Source organism: Theropithecus gelada, chromosome 5, assembly GCF_003255815.1.
Source record: "Theropithecus gelada isolate Dixy chromosome 5, Tgel_1.0, whole genome shotgun sequence".
Taxonomy (NCBI): Eukaryota; Metazoa; Chordata; class Mammalia; order Primates; family Cercopithecidae; genus Theropithecus; species Theropithecus gelada.
This window is the reverse complement of record NC_037672.1, coordinates 169,817,148-169,842,906: the sequence shown is the minus strand read 5'-3', so window position 1 is coordinate 169,842,906 and position 25,759 is coordinate 169,817,148. Positions and strand designations below refer to the sequence as shown.

The 25,759-nt window shown below is 40.9% G+C and overlaps 1 protein-coding gene across 3 annotated transcripts in view; it reads right to left on the bottom strand.

Moving 5' to 3' along the window:
* Nucleotides 1–660: 660 nt before the first annotated feature.
* Nucleotides 661–25,759, bottom strand: part of GALNTL6 (polypeptide N-acetylgalactosaminyltransferase like 6) — a 1,222,748-nt gene continuing 1,197,649 nt past the window's right edge. For 2 of the 3 annotated variants that reach the window (XM_025385423.1, XM_025385424.1), the window contains exons 11-12: nt 21,260–21,409; nt 1,823–2,298 (exon numbers count right to left, since the gene is read on the bottom strand). In XM_025385423.1, coding sequence (XP_025241208.1) covers nt 2,131–2,298; nt 21,260–21,409 — 318 coding nt within the window. In that variant the 3' untranslated portion in view covers nt 1,823–2,130. Of the gene's footprint in view, nt 2,299–21,259; nt 21,410–25,759 lie in introns of all 3 variants that reach the window. The other variant, XM_025385422.1, reaches the window with a different exon arrangement.

The window sequence follows — 25,759 nt, the reverse complement described above, 5'->3', positions numbered from 1 at the left end:
ACACTGGGGGAACATCACACACTGGGGCCTGTCAGGGGGTAGGGGACCAGGGGAAGGATAGCATTAGGAGAAATACCTAATGTAGATGAGGGTTTGATGGGTGCAGCAAACCACCATGGCATGTGTATACTTATGTAACAAACCTGCACATTCTCCACATGTATCCCAGAACTTAAAGTATAATTAAAAAAAAAAAAAAAAAAGAAAAAGAAAAAAGTAGCTCTTCAAAAGAATGCTTGAAAAATCAGTAAAGATAATGAAATAACTCTTCCCCAACTATTGGCCTGGTAGTTTAACTAGACATTTTCATTAGGTTTCAGGGAGATAACAAAATCATGAACATGTACAAGAAGAGGCTTCATGTACTGTATTACAGTTTCTGAATGTGGATATTACTTTAGTGGGCATCCCCAGGGAGGCATAGTTTTCTCATCTAGTGATTGAAAATCTCAAGTTAAATCACAGTAAAATCCAGAACCAGCTTTGGTAACGGAGTGAGGCAACACAGCACAAGATAAAAAACACAGGAATACGGCCCAGAAGACATCAACCTGGCCAGGAGTTGGGCCTTTCTGGGCTTTTATTATTCATCTGAAGAAGCAAAGGGATTGGATCCTAGGAGTCTTCCCAGTTCTAAAATTTAATGCTCTAGATCCAAGATGTTATATAAATTTTTATTAACAGGAAAACCAACTTCAAACAAAAAACAAAAAGAAAGCAAAGTTAAAACACTTTTATACTGAAAAAAGTTAAGAGATGTGTCATAAACATGATTCTTTTTTCTCGAGAACCACCTTGATACCTGTATATTCTTCCCCTATCTTGATATTATTGAACAGTAAAAAATTGTTTTAAGGATTAATTGTTCCATTTAGTTTTCAGAGCATTCCTTTCTTCATCCCTGAAATATTGTCTGATTAACAGAAAATGGTGTCAGAAACACTTTATTAATGGTAACTCCTTTTATGAGCTTCCAAATAAAAGAACGTCATTAATATCAACACTACAAAAGAACAACAACGAGAAAAAAATAAAAAACAAAAGCAAAACCCAAATAAACAAACGAACAAATGAAACCACTTGTATGCTCCCACCACTGATTAAACAGAATTGAAGTGAACCAAGCCATTTTCACATATCACTTGGAGTGTAGATTTATTTGGGTTTAAGAATCTCCTAAACTAATTACATCAACCTCACTCCATTTCCTTGCTTAATAAAAATTATGACTGGACAAATATCAGACTTTTAAGGTTTTAAAAATAATAGAAAAGTAAAAATAGATTTCCCAGGGAAGTCCCTCTCCTAAATCTTATATGGTTTTGCTGCTTCTGTGAGATTTTTCTTTGGAGTAACTTGAGAGCACAGATTTTTGTTTTTGTTTTTGTTTTTAACTGGATTCATAGAAGGGCACTGAATTAGAAATCCAGTGGATTCAAGGAGGTGAACTCCCACAAACAATAAAAAACCTTTGCTCTGAAAAAACAAAAAGGCAAATGTAAACGAAAGAATGGGAACACTGGATGTCCATTTCATTATGTAATTGAAGTCTTACATTAGATATTGCACCCTCACTTAAAAAAAAAACAAAAAAACAGAATAGTATGAGCACTCTGAAATCATCTGCAGCACTTTTAAGGGTTAAACCTGCTTAACCCATTCTTAGTCAGAGAATGGCACCAAAGAGTACAGCTCACCCTTTAAGCGTGGCTAGTTCTAAACCTGTGATATCCTCAGGTTGTCAGAGCAGTCATGCACTCCGTTTTCACCCCCCTCCCACCCAGTTAATAGGATCCATTCATAGCTACTCACTACTGCAGGATTTGACCTGAGAAATGCTAGGATTTATTAGCTCAGCAGTTGTTTTGAAAAGTCCCTAAATTATCTTTGCCCTTGGCCAGCAAGGGAACTGCTAGTCTCAAGTTCTCAGAAGCAGCTGGTGAGATTCTCAGCCAAGTTCTTCAGATGCAGGAAGTTCTTCAAAACAACCTACTTTGACATGGCATTTACAAATCTTTAAACCAGCCTTCCTGGATCGAGGAAATGTTATTCCTGACTCCTTCGACCCAGATGCTGGCTAAAATTTCATTTATAATCTGTAGGTAATCACTCTTTCTTCCTTCCTTCTTTCTAGGAGCTGGCATGGTGGTTAAATTTTTCTAAAACAGTCATATTAATGTGTTCAAAAATCCACTGCTGAGTCTCAGAGAGAGGGTCACATCTGGCCATGAAAATCTTCTTCTCTGCGGGGTTGCAATCCATGCAGCTGTTGCTCACAGGATGGAATAATGTTCTGTCCTGGAGGAGTCAGGAAGAAAAGAAAAGACTGTTGTAATACGTGGTGAATGGTTACAACCCAAAATATACAGAAGTAAGATATTTCTGTTTATATTTCAGTATATATTCATTGTGTAAATAGAACAGCTCCCAAATCAAACAATAGCAGGTGGAGTTGCCAATATGGAATGTGGATTTGTAGGCTCTATTGGCACTATGTAGAGCCTACAAGCAGGTTCAACTAGAGACAATAAATGTATTCATTCATTCATTCATTCAATCGGTCATTCACTTTTTTAAAAAAAGCAATCCATTCATTTTCTGCTCTGTGGTGAGCTTTTTGCTATCTGCTTGGATTTTGAAGATAATAAGCTTATGGGGTTGCTTGTCAAGTAGCCAATAATGTAGCTATCTGGGGAGAAACACATACACAATAAATTATATTTTAGTGCACAGTAAATAATACCCCCTGCTCACACGCACACACAGTGACTAGAAGAGTCATAATTCCCTCACATTGAACCTCTAATGGGAAAGAGAAATACAAAAGAAAACAAAAAGCAGTCAAAAGTGCTGGGTTCTCAGCTGCCTTTTTCAGAAGATGAATATGAGTTTGGGGACAGGGGGCACACAGGCAATAACTGGATGTACAAATTCAAATTTGCTAGCTCTTGAGCTTCAGTCTCCTCTCAATCCCTTTATTGATATAATGCAGGTGTTCCAGTGCTGCCATTCTCATTGCTTTCTGCAAAATGGAGGAGGCAACATTCATTTAAAAAAAGCCCCCAGGTACGTGATGCAGGTAACAGCCCAGTGAATGAAGAGATACACGGGGACAGAAAGTTTAAGTAGTGAGCAAGCTCATTATCTGAACAAGCTCTGTTAACACACACCCCCTTTTAATTGTGTAAGTGGGGATAAGGTAATGCTAAAAAAAAAAAGATTTTTCCTCATTAGTAATGAATTTTATCTCTAATGTGGTCTATAATGCCAATAATACAAGAAAACATCCCCAAATCACTGCTCACATTTTAGGATCAAGTAATGTTTTACTTAGTTTAGGAAAGGTTTACAGGCTCTGGTTACCTTTATCTGAGGAATACTAAACTTGCAATGCTTTTAGAATTAGGAGTTTCTCAGGCACCCTTTGTAAACATTTCTGGGTTGCTCCTGGATTTTAAGACTCCATCAACCAATATTTAATGTCGTTTTAGGATCCGGATGTTTGCATAGTTAAGCACTGCATGAAGGAAGAAAGAATAAGGAAGGAGAAAGGCAACCTGCAGGCAATTTGGTTTGCCTGTTTCTATTTTCAGTGTAAACAAAGAGCTGTGCCTAATACAAAGGCTTGCTATTCTCTTCTGCTCTCTTTATGAGTTTCCTGAGTTTATTGTGGATTTTACTCTCCTTACACAAAGAGGGCTCCTGAGATCTCCTTGCCATTTTCTCTCCCTCCTGCTTCATTAATTCCACCGACGTCCGACCCCAGGGAAAGACTGAGAAACTCTCTCCTCCGGGGTGGAGGAAGCAGCTTTCGGGAGGAAGGAGAATGTAAGCTGCAGCTCACTCCACCAGCCCTTCTTTTCTGGGGCTCCTAGATATTTGCTGTCCCAGATGCCCTCTCCCAGCCGCCACTGTGGCTCCTCGGGCAGCAGTCTCCTTCATTATCTTCTCTCTACTTCTCCAGAATGTCTCATGCTCATTCTCCCAGCCCCAGCCACTAGTGAAGCTACATGGATATGTATTATAATATACAATTATAATATATCCATGCATTATATAATACGTATAATATGTGTATTATAATATATGTGGATATAATATATTTAAGTCAGTTTTTCAAAGAGCACTCTTAAGCTGTTATAGTCATGAAAATTCTAGGTGACCTGCTACATTCTAATTCACTTTGTTCTATACACATGCACTTCTTGCCCCTTCTTCACCATCTGTATTTTTTTCTGTTGTTACCTTTATCAATAGCTCATGTGGGGCTGGGCATCGTGGCTAACACCTGTGGTCCCAGCACTTTGGGAGGCCATGGTGGGCAGATCACTGGAGGCCAGGAATTCGAGACCAGCCTGGCCAACATGGTGAAACCCCGTTTCTAATAAAAATATAAAAATTAGCCGGGCGTGGTGGTACACGTCTCTAAATCCAGCTACATGGGAAGCAGAGGCAGGAGAATTGCTTGAACCTAGGGAGGCGGAGGTTGCAGGGAACTGAGATCAGGCCACTGCACTCCAGCTTGGGAAACAGAGCAAGACTCTGTCTCAAAACAAACAAATGAAACAAAAATAAAAACAAAAACAAAAGGAAAAGAAAAAAGAAAAGCTCTTGTGGGCTCTCCAGATGAGCACAATTTCCCCCTCAAAACACACGTCTCCGTGAATGTTAAGAAATGAGAAAAGGAGTAGGACATGTTTCTATTCTCTTTTCTTCCCTAGCTTGTGTACCTCAGCATGCATGCAAATGCCAAACCCGACTTTCTGAACATTTTATTTTTTCAAACATTATTTTCTGAGCCATCAACTGGTCATATTTTTCCAAATCCCATATTGGAACACATCCTCTGACAAATACAGGTGTATTCCTGGGGTGAACCCAGTCGAGTATGCAAATATACCGCTACCGCGAACCGTCCAGAATATGTTTTCTGTTATTGTACTTCATGTTCTCATAAAAGTTGAAAAATTGGATTCCCTTCATCTGTCTATGTCTGAGAAGCTTCATCAGTAAAATGCGGGGGCGGGGGGGATTAGATAAATCTCTGGAGCCTCTCCTAGTCATAAAATTGAATGAGCATTTTACTCCAAAGGTCACTAGTGACAGAGACAAATGACAGGGTGTCAAACTAGAGACCATCCACAGTGATCGGTAGATCCACAGACTGACTGTTCCTGGTTGGAGACAGAGCTCTGCTCGCCCTTGTCTTGGGAGTGCCCAGCAAGTCCCGGAAGTGAAGCTTCTCGAAGCGCCCTTGCCTTGCCCATAGCTAGCATTTTCCACTTTTGACCTCGGGGGCTAGCTACATCATTGCCATCTTTAAGTTTCTACTCAACTGAGCTTGTGAATCACTAAATGTCTTTCCTGGTGCTTTTCCTGGTTGGAATTAAGTCAGTGGATCGAGTAATTATTTTTTGAATGTGGTCTTTGGTTCTATGACAGCCTTTCCCTCCTCTGCCCTTCACCTCAGTGGTCACAGCAGTGATGCTGGAACAGAATTGAACACAGTTTTTTCTGTGGAATAGACTTCTGAGTGTTTCGGTAAGTCTGCTGCTCTAAAACAACCCTCCCTAAAGGACGATAGATGTTCTTTCTGTGCTTTTAACTAGATTGTTCTCTGTCCAGTCCTGGGGCATGGCACGGCCTGTGCTCTGGCTATTCACAGTGTAATCCAGCAGTGCATTTCCCTTTATTACTTCCACTTTTCCTGGATGCCTGCTCCATCTATTTTTGTGTTTTTCTGTTTGTTTGGGTTTTGTTTTGTTTTGTTTTGCCTGAGAAAATGAGAAATCCTTGAGAGGAAATGCGAAAGTTTGAATCCAGAACTACTTCCTAATCAGTGCTCAATGCCAGTCGATCAGTGCACCCTGGCAACTGTAGGTGCGCCTTTCCAGGTAGCTCACTGGAAGGGGCACTTCTTTATAGCAGGCCCGTGGACTTGATTGACGTGTGTGTGACACTCTGTGGCACTCACGGGTTTGTGCTAGACTTTATTAGGTTCCATAGTCCTGTAGGCTCTGAACTCTAAGAATGTGTGAGTTACAGAAAATATTCCACGATGGTCATAAAAGAACCAAATGCTAAAGATGCAAAGATAGTAAAATAGGTATATGAGTCCATTATGTATAGGAAGGTGATTCCAAGAACGAAACTGTCACACGGTGGGCAGAGACAACATGGTGCTGGGGAAACACGGACAACATGGTGCTGGGGAAACACGGGCAACATGGTGCTGGGGAAACGCGGGCAACATGGTGCTTGGATTTGTGGCGTAGGGGATTTATCAGATTTTAGTCCTGCTGTGTAATCTTGGACAACTTGTTTAATTTTCTGAACCTCAGGTTACTTATCTGTAACATGTAAATGACAGTACGCCTCACATATTTATTTTGAGGATAAAAAGAGTTAATAGATACAAAATCACTGGCATAGTGTCCTGCCAATAGGTAAATAACTAAGTAATAGTGATTCCACCCTCCCTTTCCAATACTTTATTTTTAGTCAGGGAGCGTCCCCAGTTCTAAAAATCAGAATGTACCAACCATCTGGTCTGAGACCAGCTATTCAACACTAAATTGTGCTTTCTGAAGTCTGGCAAAATAGAATTTTAAAAAATTAGCCTCTGCCTCAACTGTTATCCAAACTGATGCGATAGTACCTCCCATTTTAAGCAAAAGAATTTATGGAGTGAAGGTATCTATGGCTCTGAAATGAGCTCTTCTGTGCAATTACGATCAGAGCTTGTATCTGATCTGTGTGTTTAGGTCCTTTGCCTAGAAGGTAATATTAATCACGTCAGTTGAGTTTGACAACTATTTAAGTGACTTTTACTTTCTGGTATGTATGAGGAGAGAGCATAGAAAGGTAACCTAAGACGCACCCTCTGACCCAAGACATAGGGGAGACCAATAGATAAACAAGAAATGTTTGTAGTAGGCCAGGTGCGGTGGCTCACACCTGTAATCCCAGCACTTTGGGAGGCCAAGGTGGTTGGATCACCTAATGTCAGGAGTTCGAGACCAGCCTGACCAACATGCAGAAACCTCGTCTCTACTAAAAATACAAAATTAGCCAGGCTTAGGTGGCACATGCCTATAATCCCAACTACTCAGGAGGCTGAAGCAGGACAATCACTTGAACCTGGGAGGCGGAGGTTGCGGTGAGCCAAGATCACGCCATTGCACTCCAGCCTAGGCAACAAGAGTGAAACCTCGTCTCAAAAAAAAAAAAAAAAAAAAGGAAAAGAAAGAAAAAAATGTTTGCAGTAAAAACTTGTCAATGACACTGTAGATGAGAGTGAATAGGATATGAATTAGGTTGTTCTAGATTTAAGGAAGAATATATGAAAAAATATATAAAATAACATGTATATTTATGCATTTAATTTATTCAACAAAAGAATGTGTTAGGCACCTGCTATTTGCCAGGCACTATTTTGGGTGCTTGAAATATGAATTTAATGAGACAAAAATCCCTGCCATCCTGGAGCTTGTTTTCTAGAGATAGGGGTGAGGATGGGGCAGTGGGGCCACAGACAGTGAGCAATGAACATAGTAGGTAAACACATAGCCTGTTCAGAGGTGACATGAAAAAAATTAAAGAAGGACCTGGAGTGCCAGGGGTGGGGCCAATGTGAACATTGAATAGAGTGGCCAGGATAAACCTCACTGAGAAGGTAACATCTGAGGAGTCTCCAAGAAGGTAAATTAATTAACCATGCAAAGGGTCTCAGACCCTTTACCCAGAGGGAATGGCCAGGGTTTGGGTCCTAAGCAGGTATGCACCCTGGTGATTAGAGAACAGTGAGGAAGCCAGAGTAAGGAGAAGTTGTCAGAGGTGATGGAGGTTGGGTCTTGTGCCAGAGACCAGCAAGTCATATGGTATAGGTGGAGTAAGGGGGAAAATTCCAGATGAGGATATCCGAGAGGTAGGCAGGGGCCACATCATGAAAAGATGGTGGTACAGTGCTAAGGCTTGACTTCTCGTGAAAGTATCTCAGAATGGTCATTGGGAGATTTGAACAAGAGTCACAGGGTCTATCGTTACGGTGGCGGTGAGGAAGATGGAGGAGGCGTAGAAAGGCATTGGACTGCACTAAGAGAACCACCAGAGGCTACTCAATGATTCAGATTTCAGCTGATGCAAAAACGAGAGCAATGGGGATGAGTTGGGGGTGACCCAGGGAGTGATCTGAGGAGTGAAATGCATTGGGCATTCTGATTAATGAGATATGGAGGTTGAGGTAGAAGGAGGAGGTGGATGTCTAGAGGAAAAGCCGTATTGAGGCAAGAAATGCAGAAAGAGAAACAGGATTGGTGTGGGAATGATAATGATTTCAGTTTTAGGTATGATGAGTTGGAGATGCTTATGGGACATCAAGGTTTAGCTGTCCAGTGAGCAGTTAGATATAGACTGGATCTCAGGGTAGCTCCTCTGTGTCAAGTTGGGAGACTTGAGTTACCCCCTCCTATCAATTTCCATGTAAGTAGAAAGATTCATTGTAAGAGTATACATTGGAAGAGGATATTTCTGTAAGAGAGAACTCCTTCCTGTTCAAAGCCTTTTGTGTCTAATATGGGTATGAGGGAATGAAGGTTTGGAATTATGAAACCAGTTTTAATCCTAGTTTTATCTCTGACAATAACCTTTTGTGGTCACTTAGTTTGTCAGTGATTCAGGGTTTCCATCTGTAAAGTGAACGGAGTGGGCAGGAGGGGAGTGGGATGAGACAGGGAATTAAAAGATCTGCTTTCCCACCTCTTAGGGTTGTGCAGATGAACAAGGTTGATATTTGACTACCCTTTGAGCCATCTGGAAGAAAGACAAATCAAGGAGGCTTTTTGTGCCTATTTTTACTGTTGGCATCTGGGAGAACGCAAACAACACCTTGATAGGCATAAAAAGGACAAACCAGTCTCTTTGTCTACCCTTTTCCATTTTTTTCTTTGACAGCTAGAATTCCTCACTGGAGGAGAAAATTGGTCTTCCTGCATCGGTGGTTAATTTGGCCAATGAGAAATAATGTTTCATTGCTGGGCAAAGTGGCTCATGCCTGTAATCCCAGCACTTTGGGAGGCCGAGGCGGGTGGATCTCCTGAGGTCCAGGAGTTCAAGACCAGACTGGCCAACATAGTGAAACTCCATCTCTACTAAAAAACACAAAAATTAGCTGGGCATGGTGGCACATGCCTGTAATCCCAGCTACTTGGGAGGCTGAGGCACCAGAATCACTTGAACCCAGGAGGCGGAGGTTGCAGTGAGCTGAGATCATGCCACTGCACTCTAGCCTGGGCGATAGAGCGAGACTCGGTCTCAAAAAAAAGAAAAGAAATAATGTTTGTTAATGCCCTGACAGAACCCCTTGGTGTGTGTGCTGAGACGGTGCTGGCTACAGCAAACTTTCAAACCCTCCTTCTGCTCGTCTTACCAGCTGTTTTGGGCTGTGGTCAAGTGATGTGTACAACCTGTCCTCAATTCTCCTGAGAGCAGCCAGGATCATGGGAAAAAAAAAAAAAAATCAATCCTGATGTGTTAGATCCCTGCTCCGCAATCCATTCAAACACTTCACACTCTCTTTGCTAAATTCTTAGCAAGACCTACAAGGTCTTTTGTAGTCCTGCTTCTACAGATGTCTGGCCTTTTTTATATTTTTGAGACAGGGTTTCACTTTGTTGCCCAGGCTGAAGGGCAGTGGCGCCACCTTGGCTCACTGCAGCCTCGACATCCCAGGCTCAAACAATTGTTCCCTCTCAGCCTGAGTAGCTGGGACCACACGCGTGCTGCCACCACACACAGCTAATTTTTTATTTTTTTGTAGAGATGGGGTTTTGCCATGTTGTCCAGGCTGGGATGTCTGACCTTATATCACTTTTTTTTTTTTTTTTGAAACGGAGTCTTGCTCTATCGCCCAAGCTGGAGCCAGTGGCTCGATCTCGGCTCATTGCAAGCTCTGCCCCTGGGTTCACACCATTCTCCTGCCTCAGTCTCCAGAGTAGCTGGGACTACAGGCACCCGCCACCACGCCCAGCTAATTCTTTTTGTACTTTTAGTAGAGACGGGGTTTCACCATGTTAGCCAGGATGGTCTTGATCTCCTGACCTCGTGATCCGCCTGCCTCGGCCTCCCAAAGTGCTGGGATTACAGGAGTGAGCCACCGCGCCCGGCCCTTATTTTACTTTTAATGGCAAAAACTGCAATTACTTTCGCACCAACCTAATAGTTCATTTTCTGCTGCCCGTATGCATTTCAACTGGCTTCTTTCTGTTCTGAGAAAAACAATATCTTTCTTATCTCAGGGTCTTGCACAAGTTGATCTGGATGTCTGGGGTCTTTTTCTCCATCACTTGCTTTACCTATCTAAAAAGGTAAAAGTCTCCATCTTTTCGGTCTCCATTTAGAAGTTAGTTTGTCAGAGAAGGCTTCCCCACCCTTCTCATCTGGATAGTGCCCAGTGTTTTGTGTTCTTATGTTATCCTGTCCACTTCCTTTTAGTAGTATTTGTCTGCTTCCCCTCCATACTGAAAGCTCTATGAGTAGAACAAGCCCATATGTTTTCCATCTTGTTTCCATCTATCCATATCTCTTCAGCTCCCCTCAGTAAACCTGCCCCAAGTCATGTGAACATAATAGCTACTGTTTGTCAAACGTGTATCTAGGTGTCAGGCAGCGCTAAGTATTCTACCCAGAGTTTCTCTCTCTCTTTTTTTTTTTTTTCCTACCTAAACCCACTTAAGCAACCTGAAGAGATGGTGAATGTGGACAAACAGGAAGCTAGATTCCCTTATTCATTCATTAGATGAATTTGAATTAAGTACCTATTATGTGCCATAGAGTGTTTTAGATGCTGGAAAGAGTGCACGAAAGAAAGCTGAGAAAAATTCCTGCTCTCATGAAATTGATATTTTAAGATTTAGCTATAACTAAATAGTTAAAATAGTACAGAAATGTACAGTGTAGAAATATGAGTAGTTAGCCCATCTATTTCTGTATGCAAACTTATTTGGAGAGCTATAATCAAATCAGAAGTTATCTTGTTGAATGCATGGCATAGTCGCAGCTAACATCAATTGAACTCTTGTTATGTGCTATGCTTTAGGTGCACTTAAATTTTTTTTTAATTATCAGAATAACCTGCTAGGCACATACTAAAGTAGATAATAAAGGGAATTATTATCCCCAATTTATAAATGAAGAAACAGAAATTCATAGTAAGAAAGTTGCCCAAGGTCCCAAAGCCAGCATCTACAGTGGGGCTAGTGACTATTATCGGGCCCTGCAGGAGTCAGAGACTGTGCTCTCTCTCTCTTTTCTTTTCCTGAGACAGGGTCTTGCTGGGTCACCCAGGCTGGAGTGCAGGAGTGCAGTGGCACGACTCACTGTAGCCTAGTCCTGCCAGGTTTAGGTGATCCTCCTGCCTCAGCCTCCCAAATAGCTGGGACCACAGGTCTGCGCCACTATGCCACTATGCCCAGCTTTTATTTTTTATTTTTTGGTAGAGACAGGGTTTCACCATGTTGTCCATGCTGAGCTTGAACTCCTGGGCTCTAATGATCTGTCTCGGCTTCTCAAATGCCTCGGCCTCCCAGAATGCTAGGATTAGGAATGAAACATAACTCAGAGGTTAAGAGCACAGACTGGGCGCAGAGTCTCTGAGTTAGGTTTCATCTCTTTTCTTGGCTAAGCCAACTACCAGTCCTGCTCCCACCCCACACCTGCTTGGTAGGAAAGAATTGTCCTGATCAACAAACACTAATTTGATTTTTTCATAGTTCTTATTAACAAGATTCTTTTCTGTTTGACAGTCTAGATCTGGGCAGGCATTCAATTCACAAAGACTTTCTCTTTATGGAAGAGCCCCAGGATAGTCAGAGATAACAGAGCCTTTCTATTTCGGAGTGACCACAGAATGGCAGTTAAGTATGTTAGGTAATCAGTAGGAATATTGCTTAAGTTGAAATGGTAAAAGTTAGAAGGTCATAACAACCTAAGTGATTTCAGCTGGGTTAGACATACAGCTAAAAATAGGATGGGAAGATAGAATTAATTATTGAAAAGGCAGCTTCATTGCTGGGGCGAATGTATAGTAAGAGTTAGCCTCATTCTTCTTTGACAAGGTGACTGAATTTTCAATTTGCACTGAAATTTTCTCCATAAGGATCGCAACTTCTTAGGATAAAATGACGTAAGTCGTCTGTTACCAAAAAGGGCATGTTGCAGACATTGGGCATCCGGTTTTCAGCAAGGTGTTTGAAGAGTTCAATTTTGTTTCCTTATGGGCAAGCTGGAGAATGGTGGTCTAGAAGATCATTTTACGTGAATTTTTTTCTGGTTGAGTAACTTCCTCCAAATGATGCTCAGTAATGGATTTTGTTACCTCTACCATATGATAGAGTGCTCCGTGCTTGACTTTGCACTGCAATCAACAATTTAGATGAAGGAATGAATGGATGTTGATCCAATCTGTGGTTGGAACAAATTATAGTTCAATTGCTATTAAGTTGAATCAAAATGTTTAAATCCAGGTTGGGATAATTATAATAGGATAGAGTTTAATGGAAAAAAAGTAGATAGCAACATAAATGTAAAAGATGACCTCTACAGGTGTAATATTGGAGAGATATGTCTGTTTAGCAAAGCAAGACAAAAAGACTGAGATTTTTTTCTCCCATACTGAAAGCTCATTAAGAAGCTGAGTGTGTGAAGTTAAGACAGGAAATCAATCAACTCAGGCTAAATTAACAGAAACATTGCTCACAACAAAGTGTGCTAGAAGCTCCTAACAAAAGGTGCTAAAAACTTATTATACTTTCCTTGGTGACAACGAGAATCATGCAACTCTCTAAGACTATCTGCAGTACATTAGGGGCGAGTGTCCAGGAGATCAAGGTAGGTTCAAATTAAGTCATATGGAGAGCAGTGGCAGGAATTTGGGCCATTTAATTGGATTAAAGACCAGGCAGGTATTTGTTCAAATATTTGGGATCTGTCTTGAGTGAAATCAATTAAATATAATCTGTGTGGTAACCAAAGGCCAGGGAAGAGCTTTCTGGCAATTGGGACTGTCCAAATATAAATGGGCTGACCTGGGAGAGTGTGACTGCCCAACCTCTGACAACATGTCCAGGATTTTTTTGAGACTTCATTTATCAGAACCAGAGTTGAATTACATGACTTTTAGGTTAAACTTGTTATATACACTTTCTTTATTTTTTGGTTCCAAATCAATACCTGTCCAGAACGATTTAAAATAACAACCTCGAGCCCTTCTATCTGGCATCTTTGTGGACTGGTACATCTTCATTTTATGAACGGAGAGGCCAAAACCTGGCATATATCATAAGTTACAACAAATAGTCAAATGTAGGCAGATGCCAAGAATTCCACCCATTCACTTTTTAAATGAATGAGATTGTTACACTGTTATCAATTTAGCCTGGCAGGTGCCTTCTTACCTGTACTTCCTGTTTGATGCTATTTGCAAGTCCTTTATTATGAAAGTTAAATTATAAGAACCCCCAGAGAGCAACTAAGGAAAGTCATTTTAAATCTTTTATTTTTGGTCTTTGGGAGGTTGCTTATGTAGTTTTCAGACAAAGAAATGTGTTAACTTTTATCCAGCACAGGTTGGGGTTTATGAAGGCAGGGTTCATATCGATAATTGAACTAGTGGTTCTTTAAGCCGGTCAATGAATGCTTATTTAGGAACTTCATATATTAGGTATTAGGCAGGCCATATAGAAATTTTTTAAAAAGTTCTTGCCTTCAGGTAGTTGGCGGGGGTGAGGGGGTTAAGTATGTATAATATACAGTATTTTAAGTACAAAGAAGGAAACAAAATGCTATAGGAGTACAGGAAGAGGGGAAAATTCCAACTAGAGCAAAAGGGAGGAGTAGATGAAAGGAAGAAGGTAAAAGTTAGAGCTACAAAAGTGATTCTCCATCTGACTGCCTATTAGAATCTCTTGAGACCTTTCTAAGAATATCAATACCCAGCCTTCACCTTCTAGGGAGCCTCAGTCAGTCTATCCTCATGCCAGTACATTGCCTTAATAATACACCTTTTTTTTTTTTTTTTTTTTTGAGACGGAGTCTCGCTCTGTCGCCCAGGCTGGAGTGCAGTGGCCGGATCTCAGCTCACTGCAAGCTCCACCCTCACGGGTTCACGCCATTCTCCTGCCTCAGCCTCCCGAGTAGCTGGGACTACAGACGCCCGCCACCTCGCCCGGCTAGTTTTTTGTATTTTTAGTAGAGACGGGGTTTCACCGTGTTAGCCAGGATGGTCTCGATCTCCTGACCTTGTGATCCGCCCGTCTCAGCCTCCCAAAGTGCTGGGATTACAGGCTTGAGCCACCGCGCCCGGCCAATAATACACCTTTTTAATGTTTTGATACCTGACAATGTTTTAGTACTTTTTTTTTCCTTCTTCAAGATTTTCTTAGCTATTCTTGTCCCTTACATTTCCATGTAAATTTTAGAATCAGGTTATCAGTTTCCACAAATAAGCCTCCTGAGATTTGTTTGGTTTTGCATTAAATGTTTGGATAATTTAAAAACTGACATCTTCATAATATTGAGACATAAACCTTGAACATGACGGATCCCTCTATAGTTTTTCAGATTTTTCTTAGTGATGCTTTGTAGTTTTCGGCATGAAAGTCTTGCACATCTTTACTGTGATTTATTCCTATTTTGTGCTTTTCATAGTGACCAAATGGAACCACTTTTAAACTTCATTTTCTATTTTTTGTTGCTAGTATATAAACAATTCATTTTCATCTTGGGCCTATGCTAAATGTATTTATTCATTTTTAAAATAGTTTAGCTGCATAATCTTTTGGATTTTCTAAATATCCTAACATGACATCTACAAATAGACTGTTTTATTTTTTCCTTTCTAATTCTTATACCTTTAAATGTCTGTATCTTGCCTGATTACACAGATTAGATATCCTATACAAGGTTGAAAAACATGATTATAGTCAACGTTCTATTTTATTCCCCATCTCTGGAGGACAGCTTTAACATTTCACCACTAAGAGTGATGGTAGTTGTGAGTTTTTGGCTATACTTACTATTAGATTAAGTTAGTTTATTTTTATTAGCTTACTTTCTGTATGGCTAAGACTATTTAGTTACATGGTAAAAACTTGAGGATTCAACAATGGACCAATGTATATATGACCTCTTGACTTACAATAAAAGCGTCGCTTCAGCGCAGTGGGAAAAAATGGTCTTTTAAATAAATGGTGATTAATCAATAGCATGTCTCTATCAGTATATATCTGTATCTATTTCTATCTATCTCTATATATGAATCAACCCTTATCTTATGTTATGCACATAAAAATGTTTCAGGGAGGGCTGGGCGCAGTGGCTCACACCTGTAATCCCAGCACTTTGGGAGGTTGAGGTGGGCGGATCAGGAGGTCAGGAGTTCGAGACCAGCCTGGCCAACATGGTGAAACCCCATCTCTACTAAAAATACAAAAAGTAGTTGGGTGGCATGTGCCTGCAATACTAGCTACTCAGGAGGCTGAGGAAGGAGACTTGCTTGAATCTGGAAGGAGGAGATTGCAGTGAGCCGAGATCATACCACTGCACTCCAGTCTGGGTAACAGAGAGAGAATCTATCTGATATATATATATATATATATATATATATATATATATATATATATCGAATTTATACCGAAATGTAGAATTCAGAATTATATACCGAAATGTAAAATACTAAGCAATAATATTTCCAAAGACAACTTGGAAGACTACATGAAGGCTAGAATTTCCTAAACAGAACACAAAATCCATGAATCATAAAGAATAGCTTTTCATTAAGACACTCCACTAAACAGAAAAAAAGACAAGTCACCAACTGGAATAAGATATTGCAATGCATATATCCAATGAGGTACATATATATATAGAAAAAAATCCCTAAAAATCGGTGTGAAAAAGCCAGACAGCCCATGTTTAAAAAACAGGCAAAAGACTCAAGTAGGTGCTTCACAAATAAGATATCCAAAATGGCTAACAAACATATCACTTTACAATCACAGAATAAAAAAGAAAAAGAAACTGACAATACCAAGTGTTGGTGAGGATGTAGAGCACCTGGATTCTTGACAGTGTCTGTACCCTGAGCATGGCCCTTCAGGCCTTTCCATTTCAGTGCATGCCGGCCTAGATGTCACTGCATCTCTCTACTTAAGGACTTTCCCTGGCCTTAAGAATAGTTCTGTCTGTAAGAGCAGCAGGCCAGAGGTATCAAGGGAGTTGGGTTATTTGTACACCACTCCAGTCAATCTTTGGTCAGGAACCTGATCAAAAAATTGACTTCCTTATGTGTGTTCTATATACCATTTCCAGAGATCTTTCAGTAGGATTGAGTTCTAATTGCCTGCAGTGGTACTTGCTTGATAATGCACCCTTTATTGACTTCAATCTCTCCTCCATTTCACTTCCTCACTCCCTGTCAAATTTTTTTTGGGCTATATACCAAATAAACTATGTGCATTCAAATTCTTACTTTAGGTTGTATATATGGCAAAACCCAAACTAAGACATATGCTATAATCTAATAAAATGCTTACTTACAATGAAAAGGGCATGGGAGATAGCTCTCAATTTTGGAGGGATAACAACTGTCAATATTGCTTGGGAGAGATTGCTTTAATGATGTGGTATATTATGATATACCTTGCCATGATGATCAATGTAAAAAGTGCATTGTCACCAACACAGATGGAAATCCTATGATATGATCAGAAACTGTGCTAGAAGTTTTCCATAGTTTATCTCACTCAGTTATCATTATTATATTGGTGAAGCAGTTGAAAGTCATAGAAGCAAAACAGCTATTCAAGATCCCCTTACAATGTCAGGATGAATTGGGGTGTATTAAGCCTGAATAACTCTAAGGGCTGATGGTCAGCTATTATGTTGGCCAGGTTGTGAAGGATCCAGATGAGTATCGAGGGGCTAAAGCGCTCTATCTTCTACTCTATCTTCTACTCAATCAAATGAAGTCATAAAACAGAGGAGTGCCATGACCAGGTATTGTGAAACCTCCCTCTGGCTTCAGGACAGAAGATGGGGAAGGGGAAGGGGAAAGACAGGAGGGAGGGCAGCCCTGTAGGAAGCCATTGCAATAACCCAGGGATAAGATGTGAAGACTGAACCAGTCAGGAGCTGGCTATAGAAATGGCAAAGAGGGGGTGGATTTCAGAGATATTGGCTGAGGGGCGCGGGTGACAAATTTTAGTGACCAATGACTGGGGAGGGAAGTGGGTGACAAGTCTTAGTGACCAATGGGGGTTGAAGAAGAGGAAAGACAGTTTCCTGTTTGATGCTGGGTGAGGACAAGTATTTTTATTGAGGTTGCCTCCACAATTCACTGTTCTTGTAACAGGGGTCCCCCTGGTGGTAAAGGAAAACCAGGAACAGGATTCCTCATCCTGGGTACCTGTTACTGTAGGAAACAGCTGGGCAACTGAACATAGCCCCGGCATCATAGAATAAGGATGCTCTTCTCCTTTTGTGGTGGCAAAGAGCCACATCTAAAAATAACTAAAAGTGGAGTGAGAGTTGCCGAAAGCAGGAAGCAAGGCCCGAAAACAACTTTCATCCACTCAAGCAAGGTGGCTTCTGGGCACCTTCTCTCTCCAAGATATCTCCATGTAGCTGGGAGGGAGGGGTTGGCTGGTATCAGCAACACTGAATCCAAGGCATTGGGGAACGCTCCTAGGAAATATTGATCTTATTCCTTAAGAGCATGGCAGAGGAAATAGTAGAAACTTTAAAGCCAGATTCACCTGTGTTTGAATCCACATATCTGCTAGTATCAGTTTCTTCCTGTGTAAATTATACAGAATAGTACCTAAGTGGTTATGAGGTTTGAGATAATGTGTGTAAGAATCAGCTCGATGCCTAAATTGGAGATAATGATGATGATGATGATGATGATGATGATGACTTTAGGAAGTTAGGAGATGGCTCACACAGCCCTTTAGGCAATTAGTAGAGGGCTCTCATTGACTCATGAATATGCTTATAAAAAGTGGACGTTCCAGGCCGGGCACGGTGGCTCATGCCTGTAATTCCAACACTTTGGGTGGCTAAGGTGGGTGGATCCGCTGAGGTCAGGAGTTTGAGACCAGCCTGGTCAACATGGTGAAACCGTGTCTCTACTAAAAATACAAAATTAGCCAGGCATAGTGGTGCTTGCCTGTAGTCCCAGCTACTTGGGAGTCTGAGGCAGGAGAATTGTCTGAACCTGGGAGGGGAAATTGCAGTGAACCGAGACCACACCATTGCACCCCAGCCTGGGCGACAAGAATGAAACTCGTCTTAAAAAACAAACAAACAAACAAAAACATCCCAAACTGCCAGAAGCCGCCAGAGCCAAGTACTGCTTCCAAATGGACAAGGTAGCACCCCAGAGAGATTCCTCTTTGTGCTTTTTCTCTTTATGCCTTAGGCATAGCCCTTGGAAAAAACAAGAGGAATTTTCTAAAACAGGTGTGTCTGAATAGGCCTGAGTCATCCACCGAGATGTGATATTTCAGAAACTTTCCATTTTGAGCCTTTGCATGTTCCTGATTAAGTATAAATACCTTGCTTGCTGTAAAAATACACATGGCGTGTAACCTTTTGCTAAGTCATGCAAGACCAACAGCTACAAAAAGCTGAGAAGAGAGCCACAGCACAATTGAATCTAGTGGTTTCCTTTCACAAATTCCTTAGGATCCTGGAAAGGTTTAGTATTAAAGCTCATAAGAGTTTCCCCTTGAAACCACTGCAGCTTGTTTTTTTTTTTTCTCCCGAGGAACTCTGTGCATGAGCTGGTCTTATCCATCTGTAAGCTTTTGTAAGCTCCCTAATAAAAACAATTGCATTTTCTTGGCTTAATTGCATATTATTGAGTGGTTGGTGTGTCATGCTATAAATGTACAGTAATGAGAAATGTTCTGTTCATTAGAGACCACCAACATACTAAGGAAATGGCAAATCAGCTATTTTATTGATGTGCGCAGAAAGTAACTCCTTAGATGTCAGAATATAATCATTGAAAAAACCTTACTTTATTGCACCACACACAGGCTGTATCATGTTGAATAGCAAAAGAGTTTGATAAGATGAATCATTTATTATACATTTCATAAAGAAAACGGTGAAGTTTTCCTCTTGCAGTAATATTCCCCCAGCCTCATTTTTATCAGATACCATCTTCTGAGCTCCTTTCATTCTAGATTGTTTTGTAGAAGGATATAACAACTGAATTTTTTTTGTTTTTTTTTTTTTTGAGATGGAGTTTTGCTCTTGTCGCCCAGACTGGAGTGCAGTGCAATAGTGTGATCTTGGCTCACTGCAACTTCTGCCTTCCAGGATCAGGCAATTCTCCTGCCTCAGCCTCCTGAGTAGCAGGAACTACAGGCATACACCAACATGCCCGGCTAATTTTGTATTTTTTAGTCCAGATGGGGTTTCACCATGTTGGCCAGGCTTGAACTCCTGACCTCAGGTGATCTGCCCGCCTCACCTCCCAAAGTGCTGAGATTGACAGGCGTGAGCTACTGCGCCCGGCTCAACTGATGTTTTGTAATTTTGCTAGACACAGCCACAACGTGCCAGGTGTTTGGGTAGGGGTGGGATGCAGAATAAACTTATACAAACAAGTCCACCTTTGGCTGAGTATAGTTTAGGAGCTCATCTCTAAGAGGTGGCAACCAGGATGCTTATTAAGTAAGGGAACAAGTAACGTAACCAGTCCTCCCTCTCCCCACACTGACTCTCCACTACTTCTTTCCTTTAGCTTTCTATAATCTAGGGGGACAATGACCTTGCCTCAGCCACAGGATGGCCAAGTTCATGAATAAAGTAGGGGATATTCCATTTTCCTTATAGCCTGAGGCAAGGCTGGCCTCAGAGTGTGAAAAAGCAAACAGAAGGCACCTTCTCCCTGGCTGAGAAGGCCCCAGCAGGTCCATGGATTTGAGGGGGCAGAGTGGAGCTTGTGGAGTAATTGCTAATTGACAGCCAAGTTCTATCCCCAAAAGGAAAGAAGTTGAAAAGCAATTTTGTATAGTATTTTAAAAAGTTGTCAAAAGGAAACAATAAAAATATTTTCAAACAATAACTTAATTGCTCTTTTATTTATTTTATTAGCTCAATAAAATCTGACTTATAAAGTCAATAACTCAGTATGTTATTGAGTTTTTCCTACCATTCACTGTTAACTTTATAATTTTTGAAACTTTTAAATTCCCCAAATAAATTCTTCTTTGCTACATTTGGGCAGGATTTTGGTGAAAATGTAAATGGGTCACTTTGCATATAAGGATTGCAGCAATGATATCTACATAGATGTATAAATATTTGTGTAAACATCATTGTCTTAACCCATACAGGTCCCAGGCAAGTGAGCCTGAGATACATAATAAATGAATGGATGCTATAATCTGTTTGTATGTGTGCTGTGAATGGGTGTTGTTAAAAATTATGCATGTGTGGTTTGGCTTATTGGATGTGTGGTTCCTCCTTTTGGGAGTGTTCTGAGTTAAACCTACACCCATCCCTTGTTCTGGCTCAAAGCCATTTTCCATCATAACTGATTGTGATGGCTGTACATATAACAAGAGAAGCTAAAAGCTTGCCCCTTTCTATACACTCGCTTTTTCCCTTCACCTTTGCTGGTGATCTCCTGATGTGTGAGCCAAATGTGTGTATGTATGACTAGGTAAAACTTTAAATCAAAACTCCTTCCTTCCTTCCTTCCTTCCTTCCTTCCTTCCTTCCTTCCNCTTCCTTCCTTCCTTCCTTCCTTCCTTCCTTCCTTCCTTCCTTCCTTCCTTCCTTCCTTCTTTCTTTCTTCTCTTTCTTTCTTTTTCTTGACAGAGTCTTGCTCTGTCACCCACGCTGGAATGTGGTGGCACAATCTTGGCTCACTGCAATCTCCCCCTCCCATGCTCAAGTGATTTTCCTTCCTCAGCCTCCCGAGTAGCTGGGATTACAGGCACCCGCCACTATGCCTGACTTTTTTTTTTTTTGTATTTTTAGTAGAGATGGGGTTTCACCATGTTGGTCAGGCTGGTCTCGAACTCCAGCCTCAGGTGGTCTGCCCACCTCCACCTCCCAGAGTGCTAGGATTACAGGTGTGAGTGACTGTGCCGGGCCTAAAACAGTGTGTTTTCAAAGAAAACTTTGAGTAAGAATAACTTAAAACAGAGCAATTTGAGAATGACCACAGTGGACTGACTCTTACCTTCCGGTATCCCCAGAGCTGGTTCCCCTTCATACCATGACAGTCATAGAGTGTCACGGGGCTGTTGTGTGAGATCGCATCAAAGCAGAATTTCCGGGTATGCAGTGGCTCACCAGGTCGAATATCTTCTCTCCATCCAAAGGTAAAAAGCTAGCAAAGCAACAGTAGCAGAAAAGCTGCAGTGAGTTTGATTTGGAGAGAAGATGCAAGGGCACGGGGAGGTATGTCTTTTAGCAATGTAGAACTCCTGCTTTGTGATCTGCTAAGAAGAGCTAAGTCTCAGCCTAAAAGAGGTGTTGGAAAAGGTACGTGTCATAAAGTGCTGTAGCAGTAACAGCTGCACTTTGGTCCAGGCTGCCAAAAAACACAAATGAAGAGTTTCCAATCAGGTACCTGAGAAAATACTGAGGGTGGTGGAAAAAGAGATGCAGGGAGGTGCATGGAAGAAGGAGATTAAAGGAGAAGGAGTAAGAGGAGAGAGGGAGGAAAGAGGGGAGAGGGAGAAAAGAGAGAGGGGAGAAGGAGGAGGGGGGTGGAGAGAGAGAAATAAAGTCTTTTTTTGTTTGTTTGTTTATTTATTTTGAGTATTGGAGTCTCACCCTGTCTCCCAAGCTGGAGTGCAGTGGCGCGATCTTGGCTCACTGACGCCTTCACCTCGCCTCCCAGGTTTAATTAAGCGATTCTCCTGCCTCAGCCTCCCAGGTAGCTTGGATTACAGGCACCCACCACCATGCCTGGCTAATTTTTGTATTTTTAGTAGAAACAGGGTTTCACCATGTTGACCAGACTAGTCTCAAACTCTCGACCTCAGGTGATCTGCCTGCCTCAGCCTCCCAAAATGCTGGGATTACAGGCGTGAGCCACTGTGCCTGGCCAGAAAGTCTTTAATAACACCCTACAGTCTTTATTTAGCTAAAATGTTACTGGAACAAATCCTACACAGTTTGCCCAAATTTGCAGATTAGCTAAAGAGACAAGGAGTAGAGATGAGCTGAATTGATGCTAGCACCTTGAACAACCTAACGTAAAGGAAAGCTAAGCTTGATGAAGTGAAGAATGGGCCAATTAATTTCCCTAGGGTTGGTAAGAGTAATTCTGCAGAGCAATGTAGAAAGTTTTAGACTGTAACTCACCGTAAGAAATACAGTTCACACACACACGCGCACACACACACACAGATGTCCCTTGATTCCAATATAAACAAAAGTTTCATGAAATGATATTTATCTTTACGGAGTTTAATGACTCTGATATTCCATCCAACATGTTCATATCCTAGTCCAGCCTCTCCAATCCTATCCGTCCCATTCTATTATATTAAAAATGTGGTTTATGATGCACTAAGTTGGCTTTACAATGTATTAACAAGCAAACAAGCATCACACCTGTAGGGGAAGAGCATTTGCTTGAGTTATTTGAACTGGACAACAAATAAGGGTATTTGAAAGGTACAGTAGGAGAAATCCTTAAGTGAGTGTGAAAATGGACTATATGAGCCCTGTGATTGCTCCCAATTCTAAAATCCCAGGAAGGTTATGTAATTCTTACAATAGGACTTACGGCAGGCTGGCTGTGTGAAGCCAAACTGTGAATTGCAAAATAGAAAATAGCTGTCAGGGAAACCCTATAGATATAAAAGAAAGCACAATGCTCAGCTGTATGCAGATAATACACTACACACTGACCAGGCCCTCAGTATATTTCAGCTGTTAGGTTCCACCTAGGAAAGGAAATGTAGAGAACCTGGCAAAATTCCAGGGATGGCTAACAAAAATAGTTAAGTGGTGAGGAATCTGAAGACAAATGGAAAAAACTGGGTTAAGTGGTCTCAAGAAATGATCTAAACAAGCATGTGAACAGCGACCTTCTCGACCATGGCCACTGCGTACTCTGTTGCCCTGGAAGGCAGGATAAAAGAGAAGATTTCATATAGAAGAACAAGGGGTTTTTAGAATAGGCATTTGAAATAAATTCATGAAGAGGAATTGTGTAGTCTTTTTTCCTAGAGTTTTTAAAGTATGATTGTGGACTGAGACATTTTAGATTCTTTTAAATCCTGCACAGAAGAATGACTTCTCAAGGAAGTGTCTATTCAGATTTTGATCACTCTCTTCTATTCAGAACTCACTGCTCTCCTGGATTTTGAAGCCCTAAGCACCTCTGTTATCTTATAACCGTCTCGCCACCCTCTCTTTCATGCATCTCTTCACTGCAGGTGTTGCTCAGGGTTCTCTCTTGGACCCTGTCCTTGCACCTCCCCTGGTTGGTCTTTTATACTCTCAGTTCAACTCTCACCGGTATGCCAGTCACTCATCATCCATCTTATGTCCAGTTACTTGCAGGACTTCCCAGCTGCATGTCCCATGGACATCTCAGATCCAGCGTATTCTAAATGCAATTGATTTTCTTCTCTTCTGCCCTGTTCCTGCTCCTTTATTTTGGTTTAGTTCGTGGTCATGTCATGCACCTTATCAACCTTGGAGTCTTTAACTCCTTTGTCTCCCTTACCATCTTCATCCAATCAATGACCAAGTCTTACCACTTTTGTTTTATAAACATTTCTGGAATTTGTTCATTCCCTTCTATGCCTACAACCATTGCTCTCAATAGCTCTTGCAATGATCTCCAAACTGGCTTCCTTCCCACCTGCCTTTTTTGGTTACCACACATCTGCCTTCCTCAGCCTCCAGGGAAGTCTGTTGGAAAGGCCTATGTGACCTTGTTTCCTCTCAATTTAAACTCTCACAGCCTTTTCACATAACCCCTAGAGAATAAAGTTCAAACTCTTAACATCTTAGGAACTCTCCACAATCTGGCCTTTGCTGTTCTTTCCACCTACGTTCCTTTCCTTCAAGTTTATGTTCCAGCAATGCTAAAACGTTTGTAGTTCCTCACACAAACCAGGCTGTGTATTTCCTTCTGTGCTGTGTTCATGTAAATCCCTCTGGTTGGAAAGAGGACATTCACTAGCCAGGTATGTCTAGGTAATGATCATCTGTCATTTAAGATTCAGTTCAGGTGTCCACTCATCCAAGAAGCCATCCTCTTTGAACTACTTACTCCTTCCCATCCCTTACCTATTTCATCATGATTGTCCATTTATGTTTCTCTATCCCTCCCTAGACAGTGAGATCCTTGGTTGCAGGGCTTGGAGCATTTTTACCTTTGTGTTTACAGCACCTAGAACAATTTATGACATGCAATAGATCCTCAACAAAATTTCTATTGAATAAATAAAACCCACAATGATCTGTTATCATATGTTGAGATAACTATCAATATAAATGAATGTCTTTTTAGTCTCTCAAATGAGTTTGTGCTGTTTAATTACAACAGCAACAGTGATAATGCTTATATTTTGAATTTTCATCTTTGATGACTCTGGATTCAGTTACCTATTATTGGAATAGAAATTAATAGAAATTTCCTGGCCAACAAACTTGCCATTGGCTTTGATTAAATCTTTATTTTATTTAAATAGCACATTTCCCTTGTACTATAGGCAGTCCAACCAATGCAGAAACAAGTGGTCTTGATTGGTTTATTTCCCTCTCTGTCTCCATCTCTCTGTCTTTGGTTTTTATACATTCAGAAGGCCAGAGCTGAAAGGGAATGTAATCACTACCTAGTACAGTCCCTCATGAGTCAGTTGGGGAAAACCAGGCCTGCAGAGAATGAGTGTCTTGCTTCTGTCACACCTTAAGAGTCCCCCCTCCTTTGGTAGATGACCTTTTCATACTTTTTACTAAATGCATCAGTTAAGTCCAAAAGAATACCTGTGTTATAGCAAACACAGGTAAATCTGTCTGTTGGACAACTTTATTCACCTATCGTCACAATTATATCTGAGGGCATCCTTAGGTGACTTCTGTTTCTTGTTTCTGGGTACTGTAGTGCCATGATCATGCTTAGATTTGTAGCCTGATGGTTAGCCTGTCATTTTCACAATGTCTTATGTATTATTATTATTAGCTGTTGATTACTTTCCTGCATCCAAGGTGGTACATCTTCAGATTGTATCAATTACTTTATTCTTCTGCACCTACAATTAGCTAATTATTTTCTCTCTTAGGTCTTTGAAATACTTCTTATTGCCATTGATCTTATCTCAGTGGCCATGTCAAACCAATCAGGCATTGAGCCTTTTCATTGGCACATTTTCCTGTCTGCAGTCTTGTCAAAGCAGAAACAAATAGACATTATGAAATTATATTCATTGAATCATATTCATTGTTTGCTTTAATTAATGTTATTGTGACATTTATAGTTTGTCTTCACCCTTGGCCTGCTCTTATTGACAAAAGAATTTAGATTTTGTTCAGGTTTCCTGTACAATAATGCTTGATTTCTTTTCAACCTTAAATTCCTCAGTGTTAAAGTAAGTTGATCTTAATTTCTCCACTTTCTTCTTTTGAATGATCCTTTAAAACATAGATTTACAATGTATATTCGTCCATTCTCACGCTGCTAATAAACACATACCCAAGCCTGGGTAATTTA